Genomic DNA, 26,968 nt, shown 5'->3' with positions numbered 1-26,968 from the left:
AAAAATATCACTATTTTTTATTGAAATCCTTGCAACATTTTAGAACCCACCAAATCTTAAATCTAAAATGACTTTTCTTAAAAAATCTAAACCCTAACTTTTAGGGAAAAAATAAGGTCAAATTAATATTATTTTATATTCTTGGTTACGAGTGAGAATAGAGAGAGAAGGGGGCAGGAGAGTAGAAAGGGTCACTTGTGCAATTGAAAAACGTTGCAGCAATTCATTTCTTAAACTAAAAGCGTCTTCTCTAACCAATCGTCATTTACTGAGATCACACAGAGAGAGCGAAGGATTAGGAGAGAATGGAGGTTCAGTTTCGGTAGAGAGAAACTTTTTGAAAGACGACGATGAACTGTCGGAGAATGTTAAAGTCCGTACAAGCCTTGTCGGCTCACAGCTTCCTCTTCTGCTTCACCCTCGTTTTGGTCCTCAAACTCGACCACACCGTCTCTCACTCGTGGTGGTTAGTCTCTCCCTCTTCCATTTTTCGAATCTTAAATTGTATTCTTATTCGTTGGGTTTTCGATTGATTGAGGCAAGTCTCTTCAGTTTCGAATCCAGAGCTGCTTGGCTGTGTCGCAAACTCAAATAAACACAAAAGAGGGCGTTTTCTGTTCTTAGTGTATTTTGAGAACTTTTAGGTTTTACTCACGTGTGCATCTTCTTAGCTGTGGAGACGAATTCTTTTATGAGATCATCCAAAATTTGAGTAATAATAATGGAATAGTTTCCACTTAAATAGGAATCTTACTTCTTTTGGAAACTTGTTTGATTTTTTTTTTTTTTTTTTGTGTGTGTATAGGAGACATAAAGGTACAATTCTTATAAGGTTTTATGACAAGGAAACCTGACAGATTGTGTCACGTGCTCATGTACCAAAGTACTGTATTATGTTTATTTGATGACTGTAATGAAGATTGGCGGTGGAAATGATGTCATCTAGAAAGATTATGTCGTAGGGAGTTTAAATATTCGGGTTAAGAGCATATGGTTTTGTCTTCTTCTTTGTGTGTTTTGTTTCCTTATCCATTTCTTGGTATTGGTTACATTCATACAGAAGAAACATCACAAATATAATCTGTTCCACTGTTTCGGTTATGCAGGGTTGTGTGTCTACCTCTGTGGGCTTTCCATGCTGTTGTTTCTAGGGGAAGATTCTCTCTTCCTGCTCCTATCGCTCCTCGTAACCGTCATGTATGTCTCTTCTTCCCATTGGTATCTAATCAGGCTAACCTTCTGATGACATCTGATGATTCCCTTTTTTCTGTGTGGTGTACAGTGGGCTCCATGTCATGCTATTGTCGCAACGCCTTTGCTTGTAGCTTTCGAGTTGCTACTCTGTGTATACCTCGAGAGTGCGCATGGTATATATAACCACGGCTTGCTTACTCACAGTTTCGTCCTGGTTTAATTTAATTTAATTTTGAGCTATTGTATTTGAGGTGCAGCTCGTTGGCCACCGGCTGTGAGCTTGAAGATTGTTTTCCTCCCTTTATTGGCGTTCGAAGTGACTATACTTGTGGACAATGCCAGGTAAGATTGTATCAGTTGTTTATACATTGTGCGTGATAAATGAAAGTGGACTTTTATTGTAACTGTTTCTTTAGTGGGAAGAGCTTTTTATCTGCTATTATCTACTAAGTTCCTAATTAACTCACGTTTTTGTCTTCAGAATGTGTCGAGCGCTGATGCCTGGGGATGAAGAGAGCATAAATGATGAAGCAATATGGGAAGCACTTCCTGTGAGTCATACTACATTTGTTGGTTTAAGGCCTAACTTGAGCTTCTGTTCAAAGACTAGATTCAAAATAAACTTTTCTGATGCTTTTTTTTTTTTCTTTCCTGTCTGCAGCATTTCTGGGTTGCAATTTCCATGGTGTTCTTTTTAGCTGCTACAGTCTTCACCCTCCTAAAGCTGTCCGGTAATAATCTGCCACTGGAATATTTGCTAGAGTTTCAAGTAACTTAGTCTAAAGACAAGTATGGGCTTTATATTTTATGGAATTCACAGCCATCTTTATAGCAAGTGACTTCTGTTGGACAAATTCTCCAGAAAGGAAAACCATGTGGATACTGTCATTTCTATACATATCTAAATCTTATCTTATATAAACCATGTCCACGATGGGTTGTTGTGTTCCCATTCTGTCTTAATTTTTTTCTTATTGTACTAAAATCAGGTGATGTAGCTGCTCTTGGCTGGTGGGATTTATTCATTAACTTCGGGTATGCACTTTCTCTGTTAAAGATGTATTTCTCCTAATGCCATTAATGGAGTTGCTCATGAAGTTATTCAATGTGTTTGTACGTTCTGACTGCAGAATTGCAGAGTGCTTTGCTTTTCTTGTTTGTACAAAATGGTCCAATCCAGTTATCCACAGAGGCTCACCTGTCAGAGAACCCGGATCATCTTACACCACTACTAGATATGTTGTTTCAAACCGTGGCCTTTCAGATTTTTCAGAAGACGACATGCACCAAGATGGAACGTGTGGCCTGCAAGATATCGGTGGTCATATAATGAAAATCCCCCTTATTATATTTCAAGTGGTGCTTTGCATGCATCTCGAGGTAGACACAACTTTTCTCCCGACAATTCTTGTGTTTGGGACATTACCAATGGTTTGAACTTTCAGGGGACTCCTGAAGCTGCTAAGTATATACCTGTCCCTGTCCTGTTTTCTCCACTCTTCTTACTGCAAGGCGTTGGTATTCTATTTGCTGGTTCTAAATTAGTAGAGAAGTTTGTTCTATTGCTGCGGGGAGACGATGATACAGGATTGTATTTTAGAATTTCATCCAGAGCGCATGATTGCTTGGGTTTCTTGCACCATGGATCCAGGTGATAAACATGTTTTTTTTTTGCTTATCAGTTTTAATGCACAAAACTCATGGAGGCTATTTGCTGCCACTGAGTTACTCTGACAAATATCAAGTTGATGACTAACGTTTGATCCTCTACGTGCTCAGGCTGCTAGGTTGGTGGTCAATTGATGAAGGAAGCCAGGAGGAGCAAGCTCGAATATACTTTGACCAAGAGTCAGGGTTAGTACAATTAAACCTTCTACATCTTCTAATGAAAAATGGTTTTATCTAACCTGTTGAAGATTTTCATGAAATAAATGTGTGCAGCTACAGTACCTTCTGTGGTCATCCACCTGAAATAGTGAAGAAAATGCCAAAGAAAGATCTTGCTGAGGAGGTATCTCTACTTTTTCAATCACTTGCATATATGTTGATGTTTCCTCTTTTTGTTAAGTCCTTTGTCCTCTGGTATCATTTATTTCTCAGTGCTCTTCACCTTTACTTCATCTGATCAGGTGTGGAGACTTCAAGCAGCACTTGGTGAACAAACAGAAATCACAAAGTTCAGTCAGCAGGAATATGAGAGACTGCAAAATGTAATGCTCTCTTCTTCTCACTCTAAAGGGGTTTAGCTTTCACAATCGTTCTACTTTGGTGTTTGCTTATTTATCCCTTGGACATGTTCCACTCTTTTCTGTGTTCCAGGAGAAAGTTCTGTGTAGGGTTTGTTTCGAAAGAGAGATCAGTGTGGTATTGCTTCCATGCAGACACCGTGTTCTCTGCAGGTATTTATACTGGAAAAAAAAACCCTGAGCTTAAAAGTATCATCATTTGCATTCTACCAAGTGCGATTGCATATTTTTATGAGAGCATACCTGCTTGATTTCAGCGCTCATGTGTGGTTTTGGTGCCATGTTTTGTTGCAGAAACTGCTCAGAGAAGTGTAAAAAATGTCCCTTCTGCCGTGTAACCATCGAAGAGCGGCTCCCCGTATATGATGTTTAACGTCTAACATAACCCCCTCTTCGATAAGTGTATATAAATCTGAGTTTTTCTTATTGTGCTTACTTTAGTGTATTTTTTTATGCTACAAGAAACGTACTGCTTTTAATGAAGGAAACTAAATATAGTACTAATGAAAATAACTTTACGTAACCATATGAATATTTTTTGGAAAACTATCTAATAATGTCAAGCAGATGTTTTTTTTTTTGCCGAAAGATGTGTTTATAAGAAGCTCCATGTTCTTCATACCTTTCAAGTACACACAAAAGAAAAAGACTCAAACCAGAGACAGGACAAGAAACTGTTGATGTGTGACTCAATAAACTACAGAACAATCGAATAAGTTTCCTTACTGATCGGACTTTGAGAATCACATTTGCTGGAATGAACCTTTTACTCCCTCCTATCCATACACGTACGCAATTTTCTCAAGTTGTTCGATTTCTTTGGATTTACTTTATCGGCTTCTGAAGCGAAATATAAAGAAAAGAGGGACTCAGAACTAAAAACATGAAAACTGAAGGACTAACAAACTGAAAACAAATAAAAATTGGATAGAAAAAGCTAACGCCGTTGCCGGGGATCGAACCCGGGTCACCCGCGTGACAGGCGGGAATACTTACCACTATACTACAACGACTTTGATGTTCGTTAGATTTATTCATACATAATGACCATAATAAACTACTTGTTTTGGTTTAGGGATTGAATTGATGTAAGTGGGGCTAATTACCCATTCAAATGGAGGTGATGGTTTGTTATTGAATGGTTTATATTGGGGCTAATAACTCAAAAAGATATTGGTTTGCAAGATAAAGTTCAATGGATATTTTTTGGCGGGTCATTATGAACTTTAACTGAACAAGTGGGGCTAATAACTCAAAAGATATTTTTTGGTGGGTCATTATGGATATTTTTTTTAACGACGAAATGAGAATTTTTAATGTTATTAATTTGAATGATTGTCACTGAATAATTTATCAGAATACAAAATGGTAATTATAGATAAGCTAACAGGTGAGTTTGTAACAGAGCGTTGGACTCAAAATGGGCCAAATCTGGCCTATTGGGCTTTTTGTTTCGAAAATTATCAAAGCAACGCAAGAGAGAGAGAGAGAGACCTAACTCAGTACCGGCCGAACGAAATCGAGAGTAAAGCGAGAGAGCGTGACGGCGAGGAAGAAGAAGAGAGAATGTGGTTCACCGGCGGCGGAGGAGGAGTAGGAGGACTGAGGAAGCTCTGTAGGGCCTCGGCGACAGTTCTGGAGAAGGAGATGAGCTGTAACTCTCTGCTAGTGAGACACATGTCGAGAGAGCGAGCTGTGAACGTAAGGAAGATAAACCCAAAGGTCTCGATCCAAGAAGCTCACATCATCTCCAGCTCTCTCTACGATGTCTTCAAGAAACACGGACCTCTCTCCGTCCCCAACACTTGGCTCCGCGCTCAGGTCTGAATCTCTTCCTTTAAAGTTAACATTCTCGAGATCTTGATTCAGATCCTTAGTGTTGTGTTGATTTGGGTTGATTTTTTGATTTAGGGATTGAAATGGCTGTGAATAGTGTTTGATAGTAGGAGAGATAGAGAAATGTGTTTTGACTGTGTGTTAATGTAACAACAGGAAGCTGGGGTAAGTGGATTGAACAGCAAGACTCATATGAAGCTGATGCTGAAATGGATGAGAGGGAGGAAGATGCTCAAGTTAATCTGCAACCAAGTTGGTTCCTCCAAGAAGTTCTTTCACACCGTTTTACCTGATGATGATCCTCAACAAGAGACACCACCAGTTGCTGCTGCTGCTGCTGCTGCTGCTGCCACGACGACTGATAAGAACAAAAAAGCCTTCTCAAAGAGAAGAAGCAAATAAGGATCTCTGCCACAAGTTTTTGCTTCATATAAGACAAAATCCCTGTGGACGGACAATCGCTTGTTTGTTTTCCTTTGGTATTTGTTTCTTCTGTGTCCGAGGAAATGAATGTGTTTCAATCTGCCAGAGTGAACACTTTAGTTACTGGTGTAGAAATTTTTGAGGAAGTCAGGGTTTGTTTTTATCCTTTTGCTTCGTTCCCTTTGAATAAAAGAAACATCAGTTTACAATGCAACAAGAACACTGGTATACGTTACAACTCAAGATGATGATGATGCCCTTCTATTCTTTTAACTCATGAAACATGAGAATCTTGTGATTCACTGATTGCACTATGTTCTGTAGACAAGTTAGTTCTTCTAAGCCCAAAGAAGCCGAATACCTGATAGGTCCACTAGACATGCCACTGTATAATGATTGATTGAATGGTCTGTCCTGAGTTCCAATGAAATGTAATAGTTGTCTAGCTCACAATTCTCATGGAAACCACTATAGAAACATGTATGATATTGCTGAAAAAAACATCCTTGACAACAATTCTATCATGAGATCACACTTGACATTATGTACACTATTAATCCATAGGAGATCATCAACATAGAACCACGTGACTCTCAAAGCCTCAAACACACAACATCACACATTACAAAGACACCAAACCCTAAAGAGCATTCACCACACTTCTCATGGGTTTGTTTAAGCTACTTGCACTACCGTACCTTCCTTTTTCTTCTTCTTCAACTTCATACCTTTCTGACTCGTCTGCCTCCGCTCAACAGACGTCGGCTCCACAAGCAGAAGCCTTGACATCACATATGCCAAAAGCTCTTCCCGGTGAGAGAACGTGAAGTCAAGGTGAGCATACTCAAACTCATTAAACGACACATCAACACCACCTTCTCTCATCACCCTGTAATGTTTCCTCACCATGGAAGGCCGAATCACCTTGTCTTTCTTCCCCGCCACTAAATCCACAGGAACATCGATGAACCTGTAAGACTCCCCTAGATCAAGCGGCTCAGGAGAGCCGTAAACCTCCACGTTCGCCCTCCTGCTCCCGTAATCAAACATCCTGAACTTACCAGTATGTTTGATCTGAGCAAGATGCTGCGCCACACGAAAAGAAACAGCTGGCATATCGTTCATGTTGTAGTGAGGCAGACCCAAGACTCCAACCCAGTTCGAGCTGTCTCCACCAACCACATAACTCATCAGAGTCTGGACCAGTCCACCGAGAGCAGGGTAGTTGTGGAAGTCACGCGCTAACTTGTTGAGAAGCATCCTGAAGAATCTAGTCGGTATGTAGAAGGCAGGCACTAAGCGAGACAGTACCGGACTCACGAAAAGGAAGATGTACTCGACCAACGTGAAGCCTAAGTTGGAGTCCTCGTGGAAGCCAGCGGGTGAGAGTAGGATTAGTCTGGAGAGACGGTGTGGCTTCTCCTTGATTTTGCGAGTGATGACGTACATGAGAATTGCAGCACCACCTAGGCTATGACAGACGGCACAGAGCTTGTAAGGCTCCTCCTCGTTGATATCCTCATCGGTGTTATTAGGTTGGCTGAGGTTTAACTCTGAAGTTTTGATTTCGTGGATTTTTTCTATCATCGCTGGGATGTCCTCAGTACCGTGCTCGTTAATGGAGTATCGCCAATACCTGCATTTTGATCAAATATCTCAGGCTAAACAGTTCTTTCTCAGCGTCTTCACTATCATAAGGAAGTCAAGAACTCTCACTCTTTTGAAGATATGTTCTTGTTTACATGCTCTCTTGAAACTAAACCGCGAAAATTCCCCAAGAAAACATCATACCCTGTGAAAGATAAGAATCCCAGCAGTTGGTGGTATGTGAATTAATAAAACATTGAAGTGTGATTTTGATTTGATGTAGCGTATACTTCCTATTTCTATATTGTTACTTCCGCTCTTTCAGATTTTCATTAAAAAAAAAAAGATTAGACTATGAAAATATTGAAGCTTGAACCTTGGTCATATGCAGCAAAAGCTGGAGATCCAACAACCCCATTAGATACCCATCTGAAGAAGAACGCATAGATACACAAAAAAAAAAAAAAGATGAGGAGAACAAACAATGCAAAATGGATATAGAAAACAATACTTTATCAACCTTTCAGCTTAAAAAGTCATCTAAAAAATGGACTATGAAACTCACCCCATTGAAGAATCCAATATCCCATGCTGCAGATAAACAGCTTTCCTTGCATCACGTCTGCAAATAGAAGTAAAGAACTCAATGATACATGAAAATGGAAAGGATGCACCAGTGAGTGTCACAAGAAGGTTATACCTTGGTATCCTTTCCAAGAGAAGAACATATCCATCGGATGTAACAACACGAATAGCTTCGTAAGGATACCTATAAAAATCATGAGAGAGATAAATATTTGAGAAAAGTAAAGAAACAAGAAACACAAGACATCTGAGCTGCTCCTACCCCAGCTCTGTTATGACATCCTGACACGTTCGAGTATCAGTGTTCATGGTGTTGTATAGCCGCGTGGGTCTTTCTGTAAGAGATGTATCACCATCTCCTAAAGTGGCAGTCTGCACAGTTTCATCATCCGAAACGTGGCCATGCTTCTCTTTACGCCTGTGACTGGAAGGAGAGAACCATGATAACATTATTGCAATAGCTTCCGATGGAGATAGAAGAAGATGAGTAGCCCTGTGGAAAAAATCAAAAATTGCTTCTATGCAGATCTCTATAGCAAGATGAAGATCCTGCAACACAAAACACATCAAGTAGAAATAATGTGTTAAAAAAGGTTTTAAAAACACAAACATGATTTAATAAATTTCTAACTAAATTTATTTTAATAAATTTGGGGGGGGGTAACATTTTTTTTTTGGGAGCCTATTTCTATGTAATTTCTTTTCAAAAAATTTCGGGGCCTAATGCCAATATTTCATTTGGTTTTGCCTAGGACCGACCCTGGAAGTGACACACCTCAACAACGCCGCGTCTTCTATCAGTAGCACGGTTGGGAACATCATGGTATTTGCTAGAGTTAGTCTTGCTAAAACGAGGCCTATGTTGGTTCCTTCTTGGGCTCGCGGGAGCTCTCGAGCTTCGTTTAAAGAACAGACGCAGAAAATACTGTGGTACCCATAGCAAGATCCGTAAAGGGAGTATCAACCACCAAAGAATGAAGGTAATCCAGTCAGACCAGTGTCTTTCGGATTTAGCAGAAGCACTGGCCCAAGAGAGGCGTGAGCATTGAGAAGACGGCGATGCAGGCGGCGGGCCATCACTCTCTTCTTCTCCAGAAGAATAGTCCAAGCTCGAAGTATCGGAATCCACAGAGAGCTCGTGAATGAAGTGATTGAAAGAAGATACCCCACTGCCATCAAGAATTGGAAAACAGAGTTATATTAGCATATACATTAGAGGCTGGCAAGAATCATTACAGGATTGTTCTTTACTTGTGCATCCACCGAGGTAAACGTGGTCCACGCAAAGTGGGTCTGAGCTCCCAGCCATGGAGACCTTCGAGAATATTAGCCTTCCCGGGAAGGAGTGTCAAGAGAAGAGCGGAGACTCCGTTAATGCATCTAGCAATGTTGTTTAAAGACTCATACGTTACAGTTTTCACGGACCTGCACTAAAAGACAAAACATAACCCGAAAGCCATAGTTAGTTTAAGCTTTGTTACACAACAACAACAACATAAGGGGACAAGAAGAAGACAAAACTTGAAAATCAAGTAATAAAAAGAGATACGTTAAGACATCAAAACACCATCTTCTACCAATATAATATGTAATCCATCTATCAACAAATGAGATTATAGCAAAGTCTTATACTGAGGAATTAATGAAGCTCCAGTTACAAAGATACTAAACTATATTACTATAACAACAGAATCAGATATTATATAGTAAGAGGGAAGCGTGTGCATTGCAAGTAGTAGTAGCCGGTGATGAATGAAACTAATCGTAAAAGAGGGAAGGAGACTTTACTCTTTGGAGACAGCGAGAGCGTTATCTACGATTCGTTGCATCACCTTTCTCTCCTTCCCTCTTTGAAAAATTGTATCCACCTGAATACAATCGATATTGGCTTGAGAGATTTGAGCAAATCGCGATTGAGATTTATTGCGGGATCAGAAATAATAGAAACACACAGAGACCCAATCTCTCGAGACTTCCCCCGAGAATCCAAATTAAAAAAGATAATTCGCTGATAAAAAAAAATAATTGAGGAGAATCCGATTTATTAGGGAGTGACACGTCAGCGATTATTGCCGTCCAGAGGAGGAGAGAGACAAGATGGGTGCACGTGGAGAAGTATTATTGGATAGTTTCGGATGTGACACGTTACCGACACGCGGGAAAAGGTCAAATTTCACTACACAACATAACACACACCCAAAGGAGCAATCATTAAAATGACAGAATGCTTCTTATGTAGTAATTTTTATAATTATATTATTATGATTCTTTTCATATTAATTATATGTAATTTTACACACATTAGGTGATTTTCAGACAAAATTTAAAATGAGATAACCTTTACGTAACGCATGGGCGTTGAATTATTTGTGAAACAGCAACCCAAATTTAATTGGTCGTGGCAAATAATTGTACTTTACTTTAGTGAATTTGAATGCTGCAAGAAACGTACTGCTTTTAATAAAGGAAACTAAATATAGTACTAATGAAAATAACTTTACGTAACCAACCATATGAATATTTTGGAAAACTATCTAATAGTGCCAAGCAAATGTATTTTTCATGTGCTTTTTTTCTTCGCCGGAAACGTAATTTTCTGCCAACTTGCATATATGCAAAGACTTACCTAAATAAATAAAAAGAATTACTTGTGTTACAAAAAAAAAAGAATTACATAAGCTCTAACACTCTGACTATGTCCAAAGGTCTCATCATCTCAGCACCAGAACAGACGACTACAAATAATAAACTATGGAATCAGTAGCCTACTATCAAAGTAACACATCCTTTAAGGGCCATTTCCTCTGAATGTAAGAAGTTCCATATTCTTCATAAATTTCAAGTACACAAAAAAAAAAAAAGGACTCAAACCAGAGACGGGAGAACAAAACTGTTGATGTGTGAGTCAATAAACTACAGAACAATCGAATGAGTTGCTTACTCAGACTTTGAGAACCACATTTGCTGGTACGAAGCTTTGCAATGCCAATTTACTCCCTCCTATCCTACGCTTCGCATTTTTTTTTCAAGTGGTTCGATTTGTCTGCATTTACTATTATCGGCTTCTGAAGTGACATATGAGGAAAAGAGGGCCTCAAATCTAAAAATGTGAAAATCGAGGGACCTGAGAAACTAAAAACAAAAAAAATGTAGATATTAAAAAAAGTTAACGCCGTTGCCGGGTCACCCGCGTGACAGACGGGAATACTTACCACTATACTACAACGACTTTGATGTTCGTTTCAGTTATTCACATATAATGACCATATCTATTAAAAGTACTTGTTCTGATCACAAACCATCATAGTTTTTGAATGAAGTCCAAAATACAAACATGAAGAAATCAAAGAGTTGCAACCAAATTGAACACACAACATGTGTGCAATAACAATACCGGTCCACAGTCACATACACACACACACCAAACCAATTGATTTAGACCTTAAATACTCAGACCACCGCTCTCTTAAACAAAGAAGAAAGAAACTTGTTCTCCAAGAAAAATGGCTTCTTCTATTCTCTTTGTCACTCTCTTAGTCTCCTTGTCTCCGATCTTTCTTCAGCAGGTTCTCGCTCAAGTCCCAGGCACTACAGCTACATGCTCCTCAATGCTTCTTTCGTTGGCTCCATGTGGTCCATTCGTGCAAGGCTTTGTCCAGCTTCCGGCTCAGCCTTGTTGTGACGGCTTAAACCAGATCTATAGCCAACAACCAACTTGTCTCTGTCTCTTCCTCAACAATACTTCTACTTTGTCCCCTGCTTTTCCAATCAACCAAACTCTTGCTCTACAGTTGCCTCCGCTTTGCAACATTCCAGCCAATTCGTCGTCTTGCACTTCACCTGGTACATAGATGTTTTCACACAATTAAGAAAAAAAAAGTTTGCAAGATTTGATTGTTTTCTTGAAATTTATGAGAAACATTCTTTTGATTTATAGGAGGAGAGGCGCCTAGTGATTCATCCTCAGTTGCTCCACCACCTTCTAGCTCAACCGGTTCTCAAGTATCTCCAGGTGCAAAGAACAACTCTGGTAAGCCACTTTACACCAAAGTTTCAGCATCTATAACATCTCAACAAGAATGGTTACTAATTTCATTTTACTTCATTAGCGACCCCAGTGGCTCAACTGGCACCAAGACCCACCAGCTTAATGGGGCTAGGTTATGATCTGAGATCCTCTGGCTCCAAGTCTAAGATTCAGCTATTCATCCTCGCACTCGCACCGATCCTACCAGGAACTCTCCTCATCTGAATCTGTCTTGCATATTAGCTACATTCACCTGTTTTGGGGTTTCTCTATTAATCAAGATCATCTTTCTTCTGTATGTTAACGTTTGCAGTTATTGAAATGAAATCAGAAAACAGAAGAATGAAATAACAACACTCTTGTTTAATAGTCTCTTTGATTCTGTAATATTATTAACACAAGAAGCTCATGAACAATTTCCTTACTTCTCGTCTTTTTTTTACCGACTAAAACTTTTATTAAATAATATCGAAATTACAATGTTAAGTCTAAACACTTAACTGAAACGTATACATTGAAAAAGGTAAAATGATACTTATTATATTTTGAAACAAATTTTGAAAGTGAAATGATTTCTAGATACATCAAGATCTTAAAACATGTGTATTAGAAATATAAACTTAATCGTCTATTATTAGTAATAAAAAAAACAGTTCAGAGTATGTTTTGGCTGCTTATTTGTTACAGTTTCAACCGAAGCTATTTCAACACTTCAGTTCACAAGCCTCCATGATCATAAACTTCATGGATGGCGAAATCAGGTGGCTCCGTTGGGGACTTTTAACGTTAAACCTCACTCACCTACAAAGCCAAGTTCACATGCGATGGCGAGATGGTCACTTCCCCATTTCTGCAAATTACAAAGAAAGCAAAGGGTTCATAGAAGAAGAAAGAACAAGTAATTAAAGCCTAAACTTATGAATGAATTACCTCACTTGGTAGTCCACCTGTTCTTCTCAAAACATCAGTTGGCAAGGTTTCAAGAACCCTCACAGGAACAAGTTCCTTAGTGTGCCTGATTAACATTTACCATTTCATAAATATAACATGTCAGATAGACTTACCATTATAAAATCTGATTAATGATTTATAGTTATCACAAGTACGACTTACCATATATAATCAACAGTTCCTTGGAACCTCGAATGACATGTTGTTGCCAATGGTTCACCGCATTGATCTCTCGTTCTATGTGTACCCTGTAAGATCTCAGGTGTTATCATACTAGAAGGAAAGCTACAACATGCTGTTTGTTTCAGATACATTCGTTATAATCTAGTACCAAAGAAGCCCACAGTTCCTAAAGCTTCTCTGAGCAAACCACTTTCTTTTTCTCTTGTATGTTTTTTTCTATTCTCCAGGTAAGGGAAACTTAATTTAGTTGTCAAGCAGTTGATAGACCAGCACATCGACCACATGCCTCAAGCAGTAGAGACCAAGAGCAAAAAAGCACTTACAGGAACGCCAGCATATGCGCTGTTAAGCTTCAGTTGATGTCGGACATGAGTAGTTGCTTGACCACCAGTTGCAAGCTGTAGTTCTTCCTGGCTCCATTCATTGGTTTGCGATACACTGGAAAAATGGACAAGTTGTTTACTTAGACTAAATTGATATAACACGAGCCAAAAGAGAGAGATATAAGCGAACTATCAGTTCATAAGATAAACAGAAACACTACTCAGAGCAATCAATCATTTTGACGAATTTCCAATTACCTAACTGCGTAATGGTTTCTAAATGGACTCGGCTTTGTATCAAGCTCAGACTGACCAGAAATTTGCCTGCGGTCATGGAGTTGTGTATCCAACTGTCCAAAATGGAAAATGAATAAATAGAGTTTACTCCATATTCTGAAGACACTGGAAAAAAAACTGAAACTCACATCAGCTGAAGCTACGAAGTCATAGATTGCGCTCTGTCCAGAAAATTGAGAATAAAATGTCAGAAAATTTTCAGCCAAGGCAATAAGTGATACAGCCAAAAAAAGAAAAGGTTGGTAGAGAGGACCTTTGGAGTGCTATTCAGATCACCAGCAATTGCCACTGGAATATTTCCCCATTCCTGTGATAGCTTGTAAGCCCTCTCTAGCAAGAGTCTTACCTATAAATTTGTAACATTACACATATCAAGAAAACGAGCGAGCTAGTGGAATTTCCAACACGTGTCATCTATGCTGCCAGTGCCAGGCTTAGATGTACTGATGAATACCATGAAAAACTCTTCACTACTAATTAAGATATAGACATTTTTAAATTCAGGATGTGCACTGAGAACAAAGTTCTATTTATGGTTAAAGTCAACCTAATCCGAATTTTGCAAGCACGTAGCAATACATACCTGGCCTAGCTTAATATCCCCACGCTTAGGATTGAACAGGACATGTATATTCCCAACCACTAGCCTTCGAGGACTTGTAGATGTTTGCCTAGAAATCAACCATATCACCGCATGTGAGCGTGAAATTTAATAAAGATCTGAACATATCTTCAATCTCCAGTGAAGGCTCAGAAAAAAAGAACCCAAACATACTCTGAAGATTGTACACGTAATTTAGATTCTGGGTCCTCACAGTTCATCTGTTTCATAACACAGGATCAAAGAGATGAATTCAAAAAGAATCCAAACATACTCTAAAGCAATTAGTATTCTTGCAAAATACCAGGAGGGATAAAATTTGAAATAGTTCCCCCCCAATCAATTTTCAGCTTGCTCAGTTACATAAAATGGTGCATACCTCTAAAACACAAAGTTGAGCAACATTGTTTCGCAGGCCAAAGCTATCAAACTCTATTTCTTGATGGTGTAGGAGTTTGAATCTGCATTCACAGCAAAACAATGACATGAATGGTGAAACTAGAGGAGTCAAACGTCAATACAAAATAAACTACATCAAGAACCACTAAAAAGCAAAGCTTTGACGATATATATAATAGAGATTTCAAAATAGCTAGATTCCTGACTCCCACTATAACAAGCTTTCCAACAACACACAAGATATATATGAGACCCTGCCTAAAATATGAACTTACAGTTTCTCTTTCCAAAATATAGAACAACCATCACTCGCTTCTCCAGTCCGACGCTACAGAAAATATATTAGAAACTAAGAAGAAGAAAAAAAAGAGAACCAAAAATACATACTGTACGAGATAATGTGTTATTTGACTCTTATATACCTTGTGAACACCTTGAAATCCCCTGTTTTTAAGAAGGCCATCAAGATCATCAAAGCGGTCAACCTCCTGCAACAAAAGCTAAAACATGATAAATGCAAAAACGTAGTTGTTGGATACAAATGGAACTAAATAATTTCGTCATCAGGCCCGTTCCTATGTTTCTATACTAATACAAAAAGAAGCCATTTTTGACATGATACGAATCCTCCAATGATTAATAAAACCATAACGTAAGGAAGGGAGATACGATAGTCTTAACATTTAACCAACTCATATATATTTTACATATACGCATGCAAAATCCATGTTAATCATCCAATACAGTATGTAATAATAAAGGTCGGAACTTGCCTGAAGACATAAGATGGTTGCATTATAGCGACTAATCTCCTTGCATATGAGATGTTTCCGTCTACTCCACTCCAAGTGTTGCGGCGGGATGTTGTAATACAAGTCCATGTGGTTGGACGCATTGTCAACACCAAGTAGGTTGTACGAAACTAAAACTAGCTTATCTGAGACAATAAACCAAAAAAAAAAAACATGATTCAGACACAAAGTAAAACCGCCGTGTCCTAAAAAAACAAACAACTTTACGACTAGTGTTATGTAAAGCCGTGACCTTTAAGGTTTCTCGAATTGCTTGCGGAAAACACCCATTGACGCTCGACGGAGCTCGAGGCCCTCTCCTTACGTATCCTTCGACGCCGGCGAGAGGACTTGCTAGCTTTACGGATGGGCCCCGGCGCGATAGGAGGGTGGGGTCGGTGTACTGGCTCGGAAATTGAAGATCGCTTTCGCTTTGAGACGGTGGTTATTGTGCGCCGCGCTGTGTTCACCGGCTTGTATCCGCCGCCGCTACTCATGGCGCGGCGTTTGAGGTTTTCGTTGGTGGAGGGAGTTAACCAAAATTCACTCGGTTCAGTTGTGACGTCGGAGTTTAAATTGGGACGTATTCTCTTAACCGGACCGGTTTTCGTCTGTTAATCCCCGGTTTAGTTTGGATTATTTGGTTTAGATATTTATTTTGATTTGATTGATTTAAATCATACTAGTATTTATTGTTGATGAGTCAACAAACTTTTCATAACTAACAGAAATTAATTTAAGTATTTATTTGATTGTCGCTAACACAAAGAAGTTACAAAAAAAATTATACTAGTTTCACCACAAAAAAAAAACATTCATGTACATATATTTCTTTATGACTACAGTTTTGTTTGTCTATATATTGTTTTAACTATAGATTATCCTCTCTAATATTGTAACGATAGAAGTTCAACACAGGAGAGCCACGACCCCGACGTGGTGTGGTGTCCAAACTGCACACATATTAAAATGTTTCTCTTGGTCGTCTTACCACCCCAAAATTATATCTATATATAAGTTAATCAGTTGTTAATCAAATATTATAATTTCTGTTAACATTTGTTATAGTTGATTTACCTCCAATTTCAGCCTAGATTTACCATTTGTCATAAAACGATTGGAGGAAGGAAGATATTTTGTTACTTTCTCTTCCTAAATTCGCGCTCCCTTCCTCCATACACTAACCAAATAAAGAACAAAATAAAAAACAACAACAACTTAATTTTGTTCTAATTTGTTTTTCTTACCAAATTTAATTATTAAAATAATTATGTTTTATTATCACTAATCAAATCAGCCAACATTCCCATCACGTCTCCCTTTCCTTGTCTCATTGTTTGTTTTCTCATCAGGTTGGACTTCCTCCACGCACGCTTCCAAGTTTTTCCTGAGGAAAATTCTGTCTGGAAAATTTCGAGGTAAGGAAACAAATGATCGCTTTCATCATATCTGTTATTTGCCATGATCCTATTTTGCTGATCACGACTTTTAATTTTCAACTATATATGTTTTGACTTTCTTCTTTCAATGTTCTCTTGTTGCACCAACGTACCTTTTATATTCATCGCCTTGTAGGTAGGTTCGTCTCTAAGAGGTTTATGTTTTATTCTTGCTAGCATCCTCAGAACTTGCATGTGTTTGTTTGATCGTCTCCTATTTCTGTTGGTCTTAATCATCTTCAATTCCCTTGCCTGGAGATTGTTGTGTAAATCTCTTTTTTTGGATTACGTGATGTTTTAATAACGGTAAATTTAATGCAAAGTTTACTCGAAATTAGAAGAAAAAGAACCATTAGGTTAATGAAATGAATGGAACTGTTGATGGTAGTATAATTACCATGTTGTTGATCAAGCAGTAAAGCTTATCACAATGATGATTCTGAGAGAGCTGTGTCTCAAATCATTACTGAACACATCTGGTGCCATTTGATCATGTTCTTATTACGAACATTTGCTTGTGGAACACGAAAAGAAAACTAGACTCTCTAGGTTTATTCTAGCTTCCTCTTTTATGTGTGTTTTCTTCTAATCTTGTAAGGACTTGGTCTAACTCTCAAGTCTTTTTTTTGTTGTTGAATAAATCATGTTTCAGGGCTTGTTGCTAAAGAATGAAACAGTCTCCATAAGTTTGCTTGTCGACGACGCATAAATGAATTCAGTGCGTGATCAATCAGGCAGCCCTTATGGAGATACAACAACTCCTCGTAGTCCCTTCTCTCCCTTCTCTCCATTATCTATCGGAGACGAAAGGCATAGAAACCTTGCAGATTCCAAAAGAGATGCAACAACTCCTCGTAGTCCTTTCTCTCCTTTTTCTCCATTATCTGTTGACAAAAGTCTCGCTGAATCCAAGTTCCAGCAAGCCCTTGCCAGTTCTGGCGTAATATTAGGTACTTATAACTCTTTCTCTCAATCTAACATGTGTAACATATATATTAGTGTCTCTGTGTGTGTATATAATCTTGTCTTGTGTTTCACGGCAGATCCATTATCACCTGGATCACACCATGGAGGGCACAAGTTCCATGAGGTTTTCCAGATGAAACAGGGGCGTTATGATCTTCAAGCCTCAAAGATCTCTGAAATGATGAAATCAAGTAGCTTAGATGTATCTCCTCTGCCTTATTAATGAACTTTCCTTTGACTTACTCGTTTTGAAACGTCTCTTTACAATGTTCTTGGCTTTTGTTTGACACAGAACGCTCCTACGCAGTCACTTCTAAGCGTTGTGAATGGGATTCTTGATGAAAGTATTGAAAGAAAGAACGGTGAAATCCCTCAGGTAATATTTTGAATGTTAACAACTTGTTCATCTTAATGTATTTGATGCCTCTTAACAAAAGCTGATGATGATGACCAGCGTGTGGCATGCTTGTTGAGAAAAGTCGTGCAAGAGATTGAGCGACGCATATCAACTCAAGCTGAACATCTAAGAACGGTATAGTTTTGTTTTCTTTAGAAATGTTTTCATTTTCTAGTTTTTTTTTTATTGAGTAATTTCTCTATATGTGTTAATGTGCAGCAAAACAATATATTCAAAGCTCGTGAGGAGAAGTACCAGTCAAGGATCAATGTCCTTGAAGCCTTAGCATCAGGAAGTGGTGAAGAAAATGAGGTAATGTATCATTTATTAACCGAGTTTATTTGCTTGGGATCTTGTCACATAAAACTCTCCTTTTTTTTGGCAGATTGCTACACAACAGCTTAGACAAATGAAGGTAAACGTTATACTTCTAAGTTGCTTTGTGAACTCAGTTTAGTAAGCATGGCCTCATGGGTTTTGTTCGGTATGATAGACAGAGAAGTCAAACTGGGAAGAAAAGAAGAAAAACGAAGAAGAGGATATGCTTAAGCTATTGAAAGAGAATGATCAATACAACGTTGAAATCTCTGTGTTGAAGCAAGAACTGGAGACAACTAAAAGAGAATGTGAACAACAATGCTCAAAAATGGAAAGCCAAACACTGGTCGGTACATATAGAACTGGCTTTAGTAGAAATGTTCTGTTTCATTGGCCTGGCATGATGTAATTTTTTTTCTGTATGACAGACACAAAAGGCAAAGTGGGAGGAACAATGTAAAAACGAAGAGGAGGATATGGCCAAGCTATCCAAAGAAAATGATCAATTCAACCTCGAAGTTTCAGCGTTAAGACAAGAACTGGAGAAAACTAAGAAAGCATACGAACATCAATGCTCTCAAATGGAAAGCCAAACGGTGCTGGCAACAACAGGACGTGAGAGCAGGATGAAGGAGCTTGAGCAAGAGAGAAAAGAGGCACACACTGCAAAAACTTCCCTTGAGGTAAAGGTCAAGGAGCTTGAGAAAATGGGAGAAGAAGCACATACTACCAAACAAGTTCTTGAGGAAAAGATAAAAGAGCTTCAACAAATGGAAAAAGAAACAAAGACTGTGAATACAAGCCTTGAAAGAAAAATTCAAGAGCTTGAACAGAACCTTGTTAACTGGAAGAATGGAGTGAAAGAAATGGAGGAAAAATCTGAGTTCAAACACCAAAGTTGGAGTCAGAAAGAAGTTTCATATAGAAGCTTTATTGATCACCAGTCTCAAGCACTACAGGTATATATATATATATGTTTATATACAAACTATTTGCTAGACCAAACAAGTTACAATCTATATTTGACTAATTATGGTGACTTACAGGAATTGAGGTTTTATTCAAGATCCATCAAGCAAGAGATTCTGAAGGTTCAAGAGAACTATACAGAACAGTTCAGCCTGTTAGGTGAGGGAATGTTCTAACCAATGCTTCTGTAATCTTTATCGAAAAACTTCATGACATGTAGTGATCATAAATCAAAATATGTGTCTACAGGAAAGAAACTGATTGAACTAAGCAATGCTGCTGAAAACTATCATGCTGTACTAACTGAAAACCGGAAACTTTTCAATGAGCTTCAGGAGCTGAAAGGTACTGAGGCTTATGATAAATATTTATATTTAATTTGTTAGGATATGTAAATTTTCAAATGTTAGGCAGCCTATAAGTTATGTACTTGTGACTTGCAGGAAACATCAGAGTGTTTTGCCGAGTTAGACCTTTCCTTCCTGGACAAGGTGCACCAAATACAGTGGTCGAGCACGTTGGTGAGGATGGAGAGTTGGTAGTTACCAATCCCACTAGACCAGGAAAAGACGGTCTTCGCCAGTTTAGGTTCAACAAAGTTTATAGTCCTGATGCTACTCAAGGTGTTCATCTCTTACCCGCCTGTTTCTGTTCTCCTAAAACATTTATTTCATGATTATCTATGTTTTATATGTTACATTTCTAAACATCCAAGTTCATTTGATACCTTGGATTCTTGCAGCTGAGGTCTTTTCAGACATAAAACCTCTGGTTCGGTCAGTGCTTGACGGGTTCAATGTTTGTATATTCGCATATGGTCAGACAGGATCAGGGAAAACTTATACAATGGTACGTAACTCTTCAATGTTATTTTCTTGATCATCTTTTGAATTTCATGGAATAACGCGCTTTTTGTTACTTTACATTCTTGTTCTTTCAGACTGGTCCAGATGGAGCAAGTGAAGAGGATTGGGGAGTTAACTATCGTGCACTCAATGATCTCTTTAAAATATCTCAATCCAGAAAGGGAAACATAAACTATGAAGTTGGAGTGCAAATGGTAGAGATATACAATGAACAAGTGCTTGATTTGCTCTCTGATGACATTTCTCAAAAGAAATATCCTTTTTCAACTTCTTGTTCTTAATTATACTCTCTTTCTTTTTTTTCTTTCATTTCTTGTTGTTTTTTTGTTTACCTTGACCTTGCACACACTAGGGATCCTGTCTGCAACTTCAGAAAATGGTTTAGCTGTGCCTGATGCAAGCATGTATCCTGTGACATCGACCTCAGATGTGATTACTTTGATGGACATTGGACTACAAAATCGTTCCGTTGGTGCTACTGCCATGAATGAACGAAGTAGTCGCTCTCACAGGTTCCTACTTCATGAAACAAAACATGTGTGTTTTAACGTGTCCTTTACACTAAACTATATGGCTTCTTATGCAGCATTGTCACTGTTCACGTTCGTGGTAAAGATATGAAGACCGGTTCTGTCTTATATGGAAACCTTCATTTGGTGGATCTAGCAGGAAGTGAGAGAGTAGATCGCTCTGAAGTCAAAGGAGATAGGCTTAGAGAAGCACAACATATAAACAAATCGCTTTCATCTCTTGGAGATGTTATATTCTCTTTGGCTTCAAAGAGTTCACATATACCATACAGAAACAGCAAGCTAACACAACTACTCCAAAGCTCTCTTGGTTAGTTAGTTAGTTAGTTAAATTAATGTTATACTTTATGAGTTTTAAGCGATATAATCATAAACATAACTATGTTTCTATGTGATATTGGCATTATAGGAGGACGAGCAAAGACCTTAATGTTCGTGCAACTAAATCCTGATACTACTTCATATTCAGAGTCGATGAGTACCTTAAAATTCGCAGAACGTGTCTCTGGAGTTGAACTTGGTGCTGCAAAGAGCAGTAAAGAAGGTAAAGATGCTCGAGACTTAATGGAACAGGTAAGGAAACACACTTTCTCTATCATCCTTTCCGGACCTGAGATTTAGGGGCTGAAACAATTATGGTATAAAAGTTGGATCATCGATACATATATATATGTTCTGAGTATTTGGGAGCCGGATAATCCATATATATTAAGCAATAAAAATTTAGGGGCCGAAGTCAATGCTTCATCCGGCTGTCTCGTGGACCGGCCTTGCTTTTTCCCTTATGATTTTTCTTATCATTAGCAATGACATGAATCATTTGTTTGTTTACAGGTAGTGTCCCTTAAGGACACAATAGCAAGGAAAGACGAAGAGATAGAGAGGCTTCATCATTCTAATAGACTTCAGAAACCAATGGTGAGGAGAAAGAGTTTTGGACAAACCGATGACATGAACTCAGAAACTGGAGAATATTCATCACAATCAAGACACTCGGTTACTGATGGTGAGAGTTTATCTTCTTCCGTTGAGGCAGAGTACGAGGAGAGATTGAGTGAGGTTACATCTGACGCTTCTTCTATTGGAACTCAACGATCCACTGATGTTGCTAAAAGACCACCCAAAATCGCAGACAGGTTTAATAATCAAACTTTTGTTGTTGTTATGGTTCTTTAAGAGATCTTTGTTTTTAAACTTTATGGTACGGATAAAATTGCAGAGCTAAGTCAATGACTTCAAGGACAACAACCACTGTTACACGACCACTCGATAAACTTCGGAAAGTAGCTACAAGAACAACATCGACCGTTGCTAAGGTTGCATCGGGCTTGTCATCATCAGCAAGTAAGCAAAAATGAGAACATATATATACATACTCTTTTGGTTACGATTTGAAGATCAGATTAATTACAATTAATTTTTCCTTTAATCTATATATTTTCCAGGCATTAAGAAGACAGGTAGTTCTTCTAGTTTGGCCAAGTCTTCTAAACGGTGGGCGTAAACTACGTAACACTGCATATATCATTTATGCTTCGTACGTAAAACTTTGCGTACGTTTTTTCATAATTCCTTTTTCTCATTTTCGTCTAATACATGGCTTCAACTGGAACTACAAATTTTTCCAATATTTTATGTGATTTATGTAAAAACCTTGTAAATACATGAACCTTATTACTTCACAGGTTTTTTTTTTTTCACAACCAATGAAACAATAGCTGATTACATTTTTCAAGATATATTATTCGTAACTCATGCATGGGGTAATATCAATACTCTTACCAATCACAGAATTCTCCAAAACTACAATCAATAATCTCCAAAAAATATATATATATCAGAGTTTGGTGGGAATACACCTAATTATGTGATTCCTTGAGTGTATGAGTCACCTTATACCTAATAAAGGCTGAAATTTTATTTCAAAAAGTTAAAAAAAAGATACATAACAAAGAAAAGAAAAAGGAAAGTAAAAAGGAACTAAAGTAATCTACAGTATATCCCCTATCTATTTATTCAAATTTCAAACTTTATGGTGCTCTTTATTCGTAGTTTTGTCTAAAAGATCTCCTCCAATACGACGTGTAAAACCAAAGGATGTGAGTGGGGAAAGAATAAAGGGTATATTCACAAGAATGGATTAAACTAGTGGGGTCAATGTGGAAGAAAGAAAAGTGGAGTCGAATCTCTTTCAAACGCCTTTCCATCTTGAATAATCTTAACTTTGCTCATCTTCTCTTCACACCAATGCAACTTCTCTTCATTCATTTCATTCATCCTCAACACTCTTGACACCACTTTCAAGTCTATTAGTCCCATCAGGATCTCCATTTCCTCTTCTATACTCATCTTTTTCTTCTTCATGTATTTTCCTCCTTTACGTATCTCTTTCAGCTTCGTCTTTTTCTGTTCATGGATAGATATTATAGACCAAAGTAGCATAAAGTTGTTAATATTAGACACTTCACATCAAGTTGAACACATTATGTAATAATATACTCCTCATCTATCTTATTTCTCACATCAAAAAACAATTTTATTGCTCAAATTTTAATCGTCTAAAAATTAAATCGAAATAAAACAACCAATAAAAACAACTGAACTGGTATGCTATTGTGTTTTCCAGCTACTATTTATTTTAAGAAACTAAAACACTAATTAATCATATATATTTTGGATGTGGTTGGTATTAAAGTAGTAGTAAAAATATAAGTTGAAACACTGACCTTTGTGTTGACTTTCTTCATTAGATGGACAAGGGTTGGATCAACTGAGCCTCGTTTAGTTCTTCCAAAGAAGGCTTTGATGATCTTTTGACATGGCTTCTCTTTATCAGCTTTTAGAAAGTTCATGAATGTTCTTATGCATTCCTCCATTATCATCAAGAACGCAGCTGACGTTATCCTCGACTTGAAACCCTCCTCTTCCTCCTCTTTCTCTTCTTCCTCCTCGTAATCTAAATCCAAATAACTAAAACCATTGAAGATTGTATCTTCTAGTAACAGCCGTATTAACAAACATACCCTTTAAAGAGTTACGTACCATGATATTCAGGAACAAGAAGCAATTTGGGAGCAAGAGTTCTCATTCGAGCATAAATCTCAGGTCTCCTTCCATTTTCATAAGGCTCGTTCTCGACGTATCTTTGTAATAGAATATGAAACGTACGGAACTGGTCCGCGATTGCTGCGGGACATCCGATGTCGTTGAAGCTGATTCGCTGCGTGGATGATCTTTTTCTATCGAAGCTTTTGTAGTTCCAACTTAGAGCTTCCCATGTTATGCATATCTGTGCAACGTAAGCTGATTCTAGTTCCACGTATGGATTTGGTCTTGGCGCATTACTACTTGTGTTTTGTTGCTTTCTCTTGTGTACGTTTGATGATAATTTGTGAACGATCCTCTCTGAGATCGATCTTGGCTCTACCATGATTGACTTCAACGTTTCTGCCAAAAATAACATTGTTTTTGTAGTCGTTTATAATTATAGGATTGAGTTACATGTACTCTAGTAATGTGTGATGTTGCAGTTTTTTTGTCACCAGCACCAAAATGAAACTTCAGTATTTATTTCTATATATATGATTGAAACCTGATTTTCATAAACCGACTCATAAACTTTTAGTTCTTTAAAGTTTTTTTTTTAAAAAAACTTTCAATACTTCTTTAAAATTTGTTTTATAATTTGCCTATTGTTTTATTTTTCAACCCAAAAACAGAAATACTCGAACAAAATCAGTATTGATCATTTTGCATGCAAGATCCTAGTGAGAAAAGTTTAATGATGGTTCTAGAATCATTTCTATTATTAGTATGCATAATATTTATGGTCTTTCACCTGATTCTTGAAGCTTTTGAGCAGAGATTCTAGTGAGAAAAGTCATTTCTTCATCGTATTTTTGGAAGACGGTGTAAGATTCCCATTTTGGGCAACTCCGACGAGAGGAGGAGGAAAAAGGATCGTCGGTCTTCAGAGAGTTTCTCCATTCCGATGAACTTTTTGACGTTGACCCATTCGTACATGACTCTCCAAATATCTTTCCTCTCTCTTCTTCTTCTTCTTCCTCTAACACTTCCTCTGTTTTGATCTCTCTCGTGGCAAATCCCATTGCTGGATGTATCTCCACGACATCATTCTTGATTCCTCCATTAGAGACATACCCTCCTGCAAACAAATCGAATCAAGATTAGCTCAACGGGTTAAAGAGAACATCAATACATGTACTATTATAATTTCACGGTTGTAAACAAACACATAGACGAATGTCATTGGTGAACTCAAACGTGAAAAAGATAATAAACTAATTAAAATAACAAGTAATAGGCCAATTCATTTTTCGTCGGTTCGTTTTGAATTGTTTGATGAATATCATTCGTATACTTTTTGTTTATTACAAACAATGTTTTTACAAAAGGGGGCGTTACGTGAATATAGTCAAATACGAACTAATAAGTACTATCTTCTAACAAAAAAAATACCAATATCACCCAGTAACTAAATTCCAATATAAAAACTCTTTTCCCGTAATTTTATTTTTATTTAAAAATCAATGAAACTCTGCTAATCCTGGTTACTTGTAGAAGTAAAGAAAACAACTTTCGATCTGCATGTGAAGAAAAATTAATAAAGAAAACATGTGAAGAGAAATAATACCATTGTAGCTTTTGTCATTGAACACCAAACCACTTTGGAGAGGAGAGGGACCACGAATACTTCTATCTGGTCGCTTACGAACCAAATCTTCAACGACGTCGTATTGTGACACTCCTTCTATCTCTTCTTCATCATCATCATGATCATAACGAACGTCATGAAGATCTTCAACGCCGTTGTCTTCTTCTTCTACTGATGATTCGCTGCGGTAAGGAGAAACATTAGCAGAGGAAAAGTGTTCATCTATGGAAGAAGTGTTGGAATCTTGATCATCTTCGTCTTCTTGTTCATAAGGTTGATGAACATTCATATACTCCTCCGTGTGCCGATTGTTTGTAACATTTTTGTAGTTATTATTGTAAAACACTAAAGACTCTCCATCATCTTCTATATCAGCTATCAAATGATTCTGTTTTTGATCTCTAGTTATCACGTGGTAACTTGTATTACAAGACATCTTGAACTCTTCCCCTTCTTCCTCCTCCTCCTCTTCTTCTTCTTCATCGGAAAGCCACGCCGCCGAATCATATTCATCTTCACTCCTGCATAATAAAGAGCGCTACTATCAATATTGTTTTACCAGAATCAGAAAACAATAATATATCAATCTACTCTAAATAATATTGCATATTTTAAAATATTTTCAGTATTCATACTTTTGTATGTGTATGATAGATTAAAGTTAAGTATAAGTTAATATATATAGCGACCTTTGGAGGAGAGGGTAGCCACCGATGAAGTGGAAGAACTTGAGGAGGAGCGAGACGGCGGAGTATAAAAGGAGGAGGAGGAGAAAGGAGGAGGTTGAGACATTGATGAAGAGGCTTGCTAGTGCTTCTTCATTTGTATAACATTGCATTTTAACTATATCTCTTTTCTCTCTTTCTTTATCTTTTTATCTTTCTTCTTCTTCCTATCAAATGGAGAGGAAGAGAGAGAGACCTCAGCTACAAAATCAAAAGCAAGGTTTGTGGTTTTACCAAAAAAATATATTATAAAGTGTTTGAGTTGAGTGCTTCTCTCTTTCTTTTTTTCTCTACCTTTTTCATATTAATATGATTTTTAAAAAATAAATGTATAATATTGTAATCTTATAATTTCCTTGAAGACAAAATTATACGCCTACTCATTTCTTAACGAGCATGCTAAAATTATACCAAATGCCAAGTTTAAAGGTAACTCTCTCACTTCGTATCGTATACATTACTAGATAAAAAACGTTTAGAATTATAGCTTTGATTGGAAATCTAGCCCTTCCTAAAAGTGAAATGATTTTGTGATTAATTAGTATTTACAATCCCATATTTCTATTCAACGATTATGTTAGTCTGTGAAATTTATGCTAAACCATGTCTTTTTTTTAGTTTTTAGTTCTATTTAGATTTT

At 37.6% G+C, this 26,968-nt stretch overlaps 7 protein-coding genes and 1 non-coding gene across 10 annotated transcripts; 4 read left to right on the top strand and 4 right to left on the bottom strand.

Annotated features, from left to right (window-relative positions):
- Positions 1–110: 110 nt before the first annotated feature.
- Positions 111–3,966, top strand: LOC111206735. The gene is made up of 14 exons (XM_048761410.1): positions 111–466; positions 1,107–1,197; positions 1,283–1,367; positions 1,452–1,536; positions 1,676–1,745; positions 1,856–1,925; positions 2,184–2,229; positions 2,325–2,574; positions 2,640–2,845; positions 2,974–3,048; positions 3,136–3,205; positions 3,324–3,404; positions 3,514–3,593; positions 3,735–3,966. The coding sequence occupies exons 1-14, from the start codon at positions 351–353 to the stop codon at positions 3,811–3,813; spliced, it is 1,404 nt and encodes a 467-aa protein (XP_048617367.1). The 5' UTR covers positions 111–350; the 3' UTR covers positions 3,814–3,966.
- A 415-nt stretch (positions 3,967–4,381) lies between these two features.
- TRNAD-GUC lies at positions 4,382–4,453 on the bottom strand. Its single transcript has one exon. It is a non-coding gene; the product is annotated as a tRNA-Asp (tRNA).
- A 337-nt stretch (positions 4,454–4,790) lies between these two features.
- LOC111210972 lies at positions 4,791–5,913 on the top strand. Its single transcript, XM_022711781.2, has 2 exons — positions 4,791–5,261; positions 5,433–5,913. The coding sequence occupies exons 1-2, from the start codon at positions 4,806–4,808 to the stop codon at positions 5,676–5,678; spliced, it is 702 nt and encodes a 233-aa protein (XP_022567502.2). The 5' UTR covers positions 4,791–4,805; the 3' UTR covers positions 5,679–5,913.
- A 257-nt stretch (positions 5,914–6,170) lies between these two features.
- LOC106410859 (lipase member M) lies at positions 6,171–9,914 on the bottom strand. Of its 3 annotated transcripts, XM_022704778.2 has the most exons (9): positions 9,660–9,914; positions 9,123–9,296; positions 8,647–9,040; positions 8,134–8,420; positions 7,987–8,055; positions 7,852–7,908; positions 7,663–7,715; positions 7,416–7,491; positions 6,171–7,335 (listed from the first exon to the last, which is right to left on the bottom strand). In XM_022704778.2, the coding sequence occupies exons 1-9, from the start codon at positions 9,698–9,700 to the stop codon at positions 6,375–6,377; spliced, it is 2,112 nt and encodes a 703-aa protein (XP_022560499.1). In that variant the 5' UTR covers positions 9,701–9,914; the 3' UTR covers positions 6,171–6,374. The 3 variants fall into 3 exon arrangements, with proteins under 3 accessions (XP_022560499.1, XP_048617363.1, XP_048617364.1); XM_048761406.1 differs by having other exon boundaries at positions 7,852–8,055; XM_048761407.1 differs by having other exon boundaries at positions 7,852–8,055; positions 9,123–9,301; positions 9,660–9,895.
- Positions 9,915–11,171: 1,257 nt separating this feature from the next.
- On the top strand, positions 11,172–12,322 carry LOC106409954 (non-specific lipid transfer protein GPI-anchored 10). The gene is made up of 3 exons (XM_013850487.3): positions 11,172–11,714; positions 11,809–11,901; positions 11,981–12,322. Exons 1-3 carry the CDS (start codon positions 11,375–11,377, stop codon positions 12,121–12,123), a joined length of 576 nt encoding a protein of 191 aa, XP_013705941.1. The 5' UTR covers positions 11,172–11,374; the 3' UTR covers positions 12,124–12,322.
- Positions 12,323–12,412: 90 nt separating this feature from the next.
- On the bottom strand, positions 12,413–16,009 carry LOC111206691 (carbon catabolite repressor protein 4 homolog 5-like). Its single transcript, XM_022703927.2, has 14 exons — positions 15,697–16,009; positions 15,426–15,589; positions 15,075–15,140; positions 14,928–14,980; positions 14,633–14,714; positions 14,428–14,474; positions 14,236–14,323; positions 13,906–13,998; positions 13,781–13,813; positions 13,614–13,705; positions 13,356–13,470; positions 13,012–13,097; positions 12,829–12,913; positions 12,413–12,748 (listed from the first exon to the last, which is right to left on the bottom strand). The coding sequence occupies exons 1-14, from the start codon at positions 15,938–15,940 to the stop codon at positions 12,692–12,694; spliced, it is 1,305 nt and encodes a 434-aa protein (XP_022559648.1). The 5' UTR covers positions 15,941–16,009; the 3' UTR covers positions 12,413–12,691.
- A 189-nt stretch (positions 16,010–16,198) lies between these two features.
- LOC106409616 (kinesin-like protein KIN-14P) lies at positions 16,199–22,892 on the top strand. Its single transcript, XM_048761409.1, has 19 exons — positions 16,199–17,832; positions 17,926–18,050; positions 18,141–18,224; positions 18,303–18,380; positions 18,465–18,557; positions 18,631–18,660; positions 18,739–18,909; positions 18,992–19,522; positions 19,610–19,691; positions 19,782–19,877; positions 19,976–20,155; positions 20,275–20,381; positions 20,473–20,652; positions 20,744–20,910; positions 20,985–21,238; positions 21,338–21,501; positions 21,763–22,064; positions 22,148–22,272; positions 22,374–22,892. Exons 1-19 carry the CDS (start codon positions 17,592–17,594, stop codon positions 22,430–22,432), a joined length of 3,069 nt encoding a protein of 1,022 aa, XP_048617366.1. The 5' UTR covers positions 16,199–17,591; the 3' UTR covers positions 22,433–22,892.
- LOC111210964 lies at positions 22,825–26,550 on the bottom strand. Its single transcript, XM_048761408.1, has 6 exons — positions 26,293–26,550; positions 25,583–26,124; positions 24,767–25,093; positions 23,971–24,375; positions 23,655–23,884; positions 22,825–23,334 (listed from the first exon to the last, which is right to left on the bottom strand). The coding sequence occupies exons 1-6, from the start codon at positions 26,439–26,441 to the stop codon at positions 23,083–23,085; spliced, it is 1,905 nt and encodes a 634-aa protein (XP_048617365.1). The 5' UTR covers positions 26,442–26,550; the 3' UTR covers positions 22,825–23,082.
- Between the last annotated feature and the right edge of the window lie 418 nt (positions 26,551–26,968).

This window comes from Brassica napus, chromosome C6 (assembly GCF_020379485.1).
Source record: "Brassica napus cultivar Da-Ae chromosome C6, Da-Ae, whole genome shotgun sequence".
NCBI lineage: Eukaryota > Viridiplantae > Streptophyta > Magnoliopsida > Brassicales > Brassicaceae > Brassica > Brassica napus.
This window is presented reverse-complemented; position numbering and strand designations above follow the sequence as displayed.

Bases quoted from the DNA above. Each gene is read 5' to 3' on its own strand.
- LOC111206735 (XM_048761410.1), top strand. From the start codon at position 351: ATGAACTGTCGGAGAATGTTAAAGTCCGTACAAGCCTTGTCGGCTCAC. The intron at 1,537-1,675 runs GTAAGATTGTAT...TTTTGTCTTCAG, and splicing joins ATACTTGTGGACAATGCCAG to AATGTGTCGAGCGCTGATGC. The intron at 3,594-3,734 runs GTATTTATACTG...GTTTTGTTGCAG, and splicing joins AGACACCGTGTTCTCTGCAG to AAACTGCTCAGAGAAGTGTA.
- LOC111210972 (XM_022711781.2), top strand. From the start codon at position 4,806: ATGGTAATTATAGATAAGCTAACAGGTGAGTTTGTAACAGAGCGTTGG. The intron at 5,262-5,432 runs GTCTGAATCTCT...ATGTAACAACAG, and splicing joins ACACTTGGCTCCGCGCTCAG to GAAGCTGGGGTAAGTGGATT.
- LOC106410859 (XM_048761406.1), bottom strand. From the start codon at position 9,700: ATGCAACGAATCGTAGATAACGCTCTCGCTGTCTCCAAAGA. The intron at 8,056-8,133 runs GTAGGAGCAGCT...TGATTTTTATAG, and splicing joins GATGTCATAACAGAGCTGGG to GTATCCTTACGAAGCTATTC. The intron at 7,492-7,662 runs GTTCAAGCTTCA...TATCTTTCACAG, and splicing joins TTTTGCTGCATATGACCAAG to GGTATGATGTTTTCTTGGGG.
- LOC106409954 (XM_013850487.3), top strand. From the start codon at position 11,375: ATGGCTTCTTCTATTCTCTTTGTCACTCTCTTAGTCTCCTTGTCTCCG. The intron at 11,715-11,808 runs GTACATAGATGT...TTTGATTTATAG, and splicing joins GTCGTCTTGCACTTCACCTG to GAGGAGAGGCGCCTAGTGAT. The intron at 11,902-11,980 runs GTAAGCCACTTT...TTACTTCATTAG, and splicing joins AGGTGCAAAGAACAACTCTG to CGACCCCAGTGGCTCAACTG.
- LOC111206691 (XM_022703927.2), bottom strand. From the start codon at position 15,940: ATGAGTAGCGGCGGCGGATACAAGCCGGTGAACACAGCGCGGCGCACA. The intron at 14,981-15,074 runs GTATATAAGAGT...TATTTTCTGTAG, and splicing joins GATTTCAAGGTGTTCACAAG to CGTCGGACTGGAGAAGCGAG. The intron at 12,749-12,828 runs GTAATTCATTCA...TGTAATTTGCAG, and splicing joins CAGGTGGACTACCAAGTGAG to AAATGGGGAAGTGACCATCT.
- LOC106409616 (XM_048761409.1), top strand. From the start codon at position 17,592: ATGAATTCAGTGCGTGATCAATCAGGCAGCCCTTATGGAGATACAACA. The intron at 17,833-17,925 runs GTACTTATAACT...GTTTCACGGCAG, and splicing joins CAGTTCTGGCGTAATATTAG to ATCCATTATCACCTGGATCA. The intron at 20,382-20,472 runs GTACGTAACTCT...TTGTTCTTTCAG, and splicing joins CAGGGAAAACTTATACAATG to ACTGGTCCAGATGGAGCAAG.
- LOC111210964 (XM_048761408.1), bottom strand. From the start codon at position 26,441: ATGCAATGTTATACAAATGAAGAAGCACTAGCAAGCCTCTTCATCAAT. The intron at 24,376-24,766 runs GTGAAAGACCAT...TATTTTTGGCAG, and splicing joins TCAAAAGCTTCAAGAATCAG to AAACGTTGAAGTCAATCATG. The intron at 23,335-23,654 runs GTCAGTGTTTCA...ATCCATGAACAG, and splicing joins TGAAGAAAGTCAACACAAAG to AAAAAGACGAAGCTGAAAGA.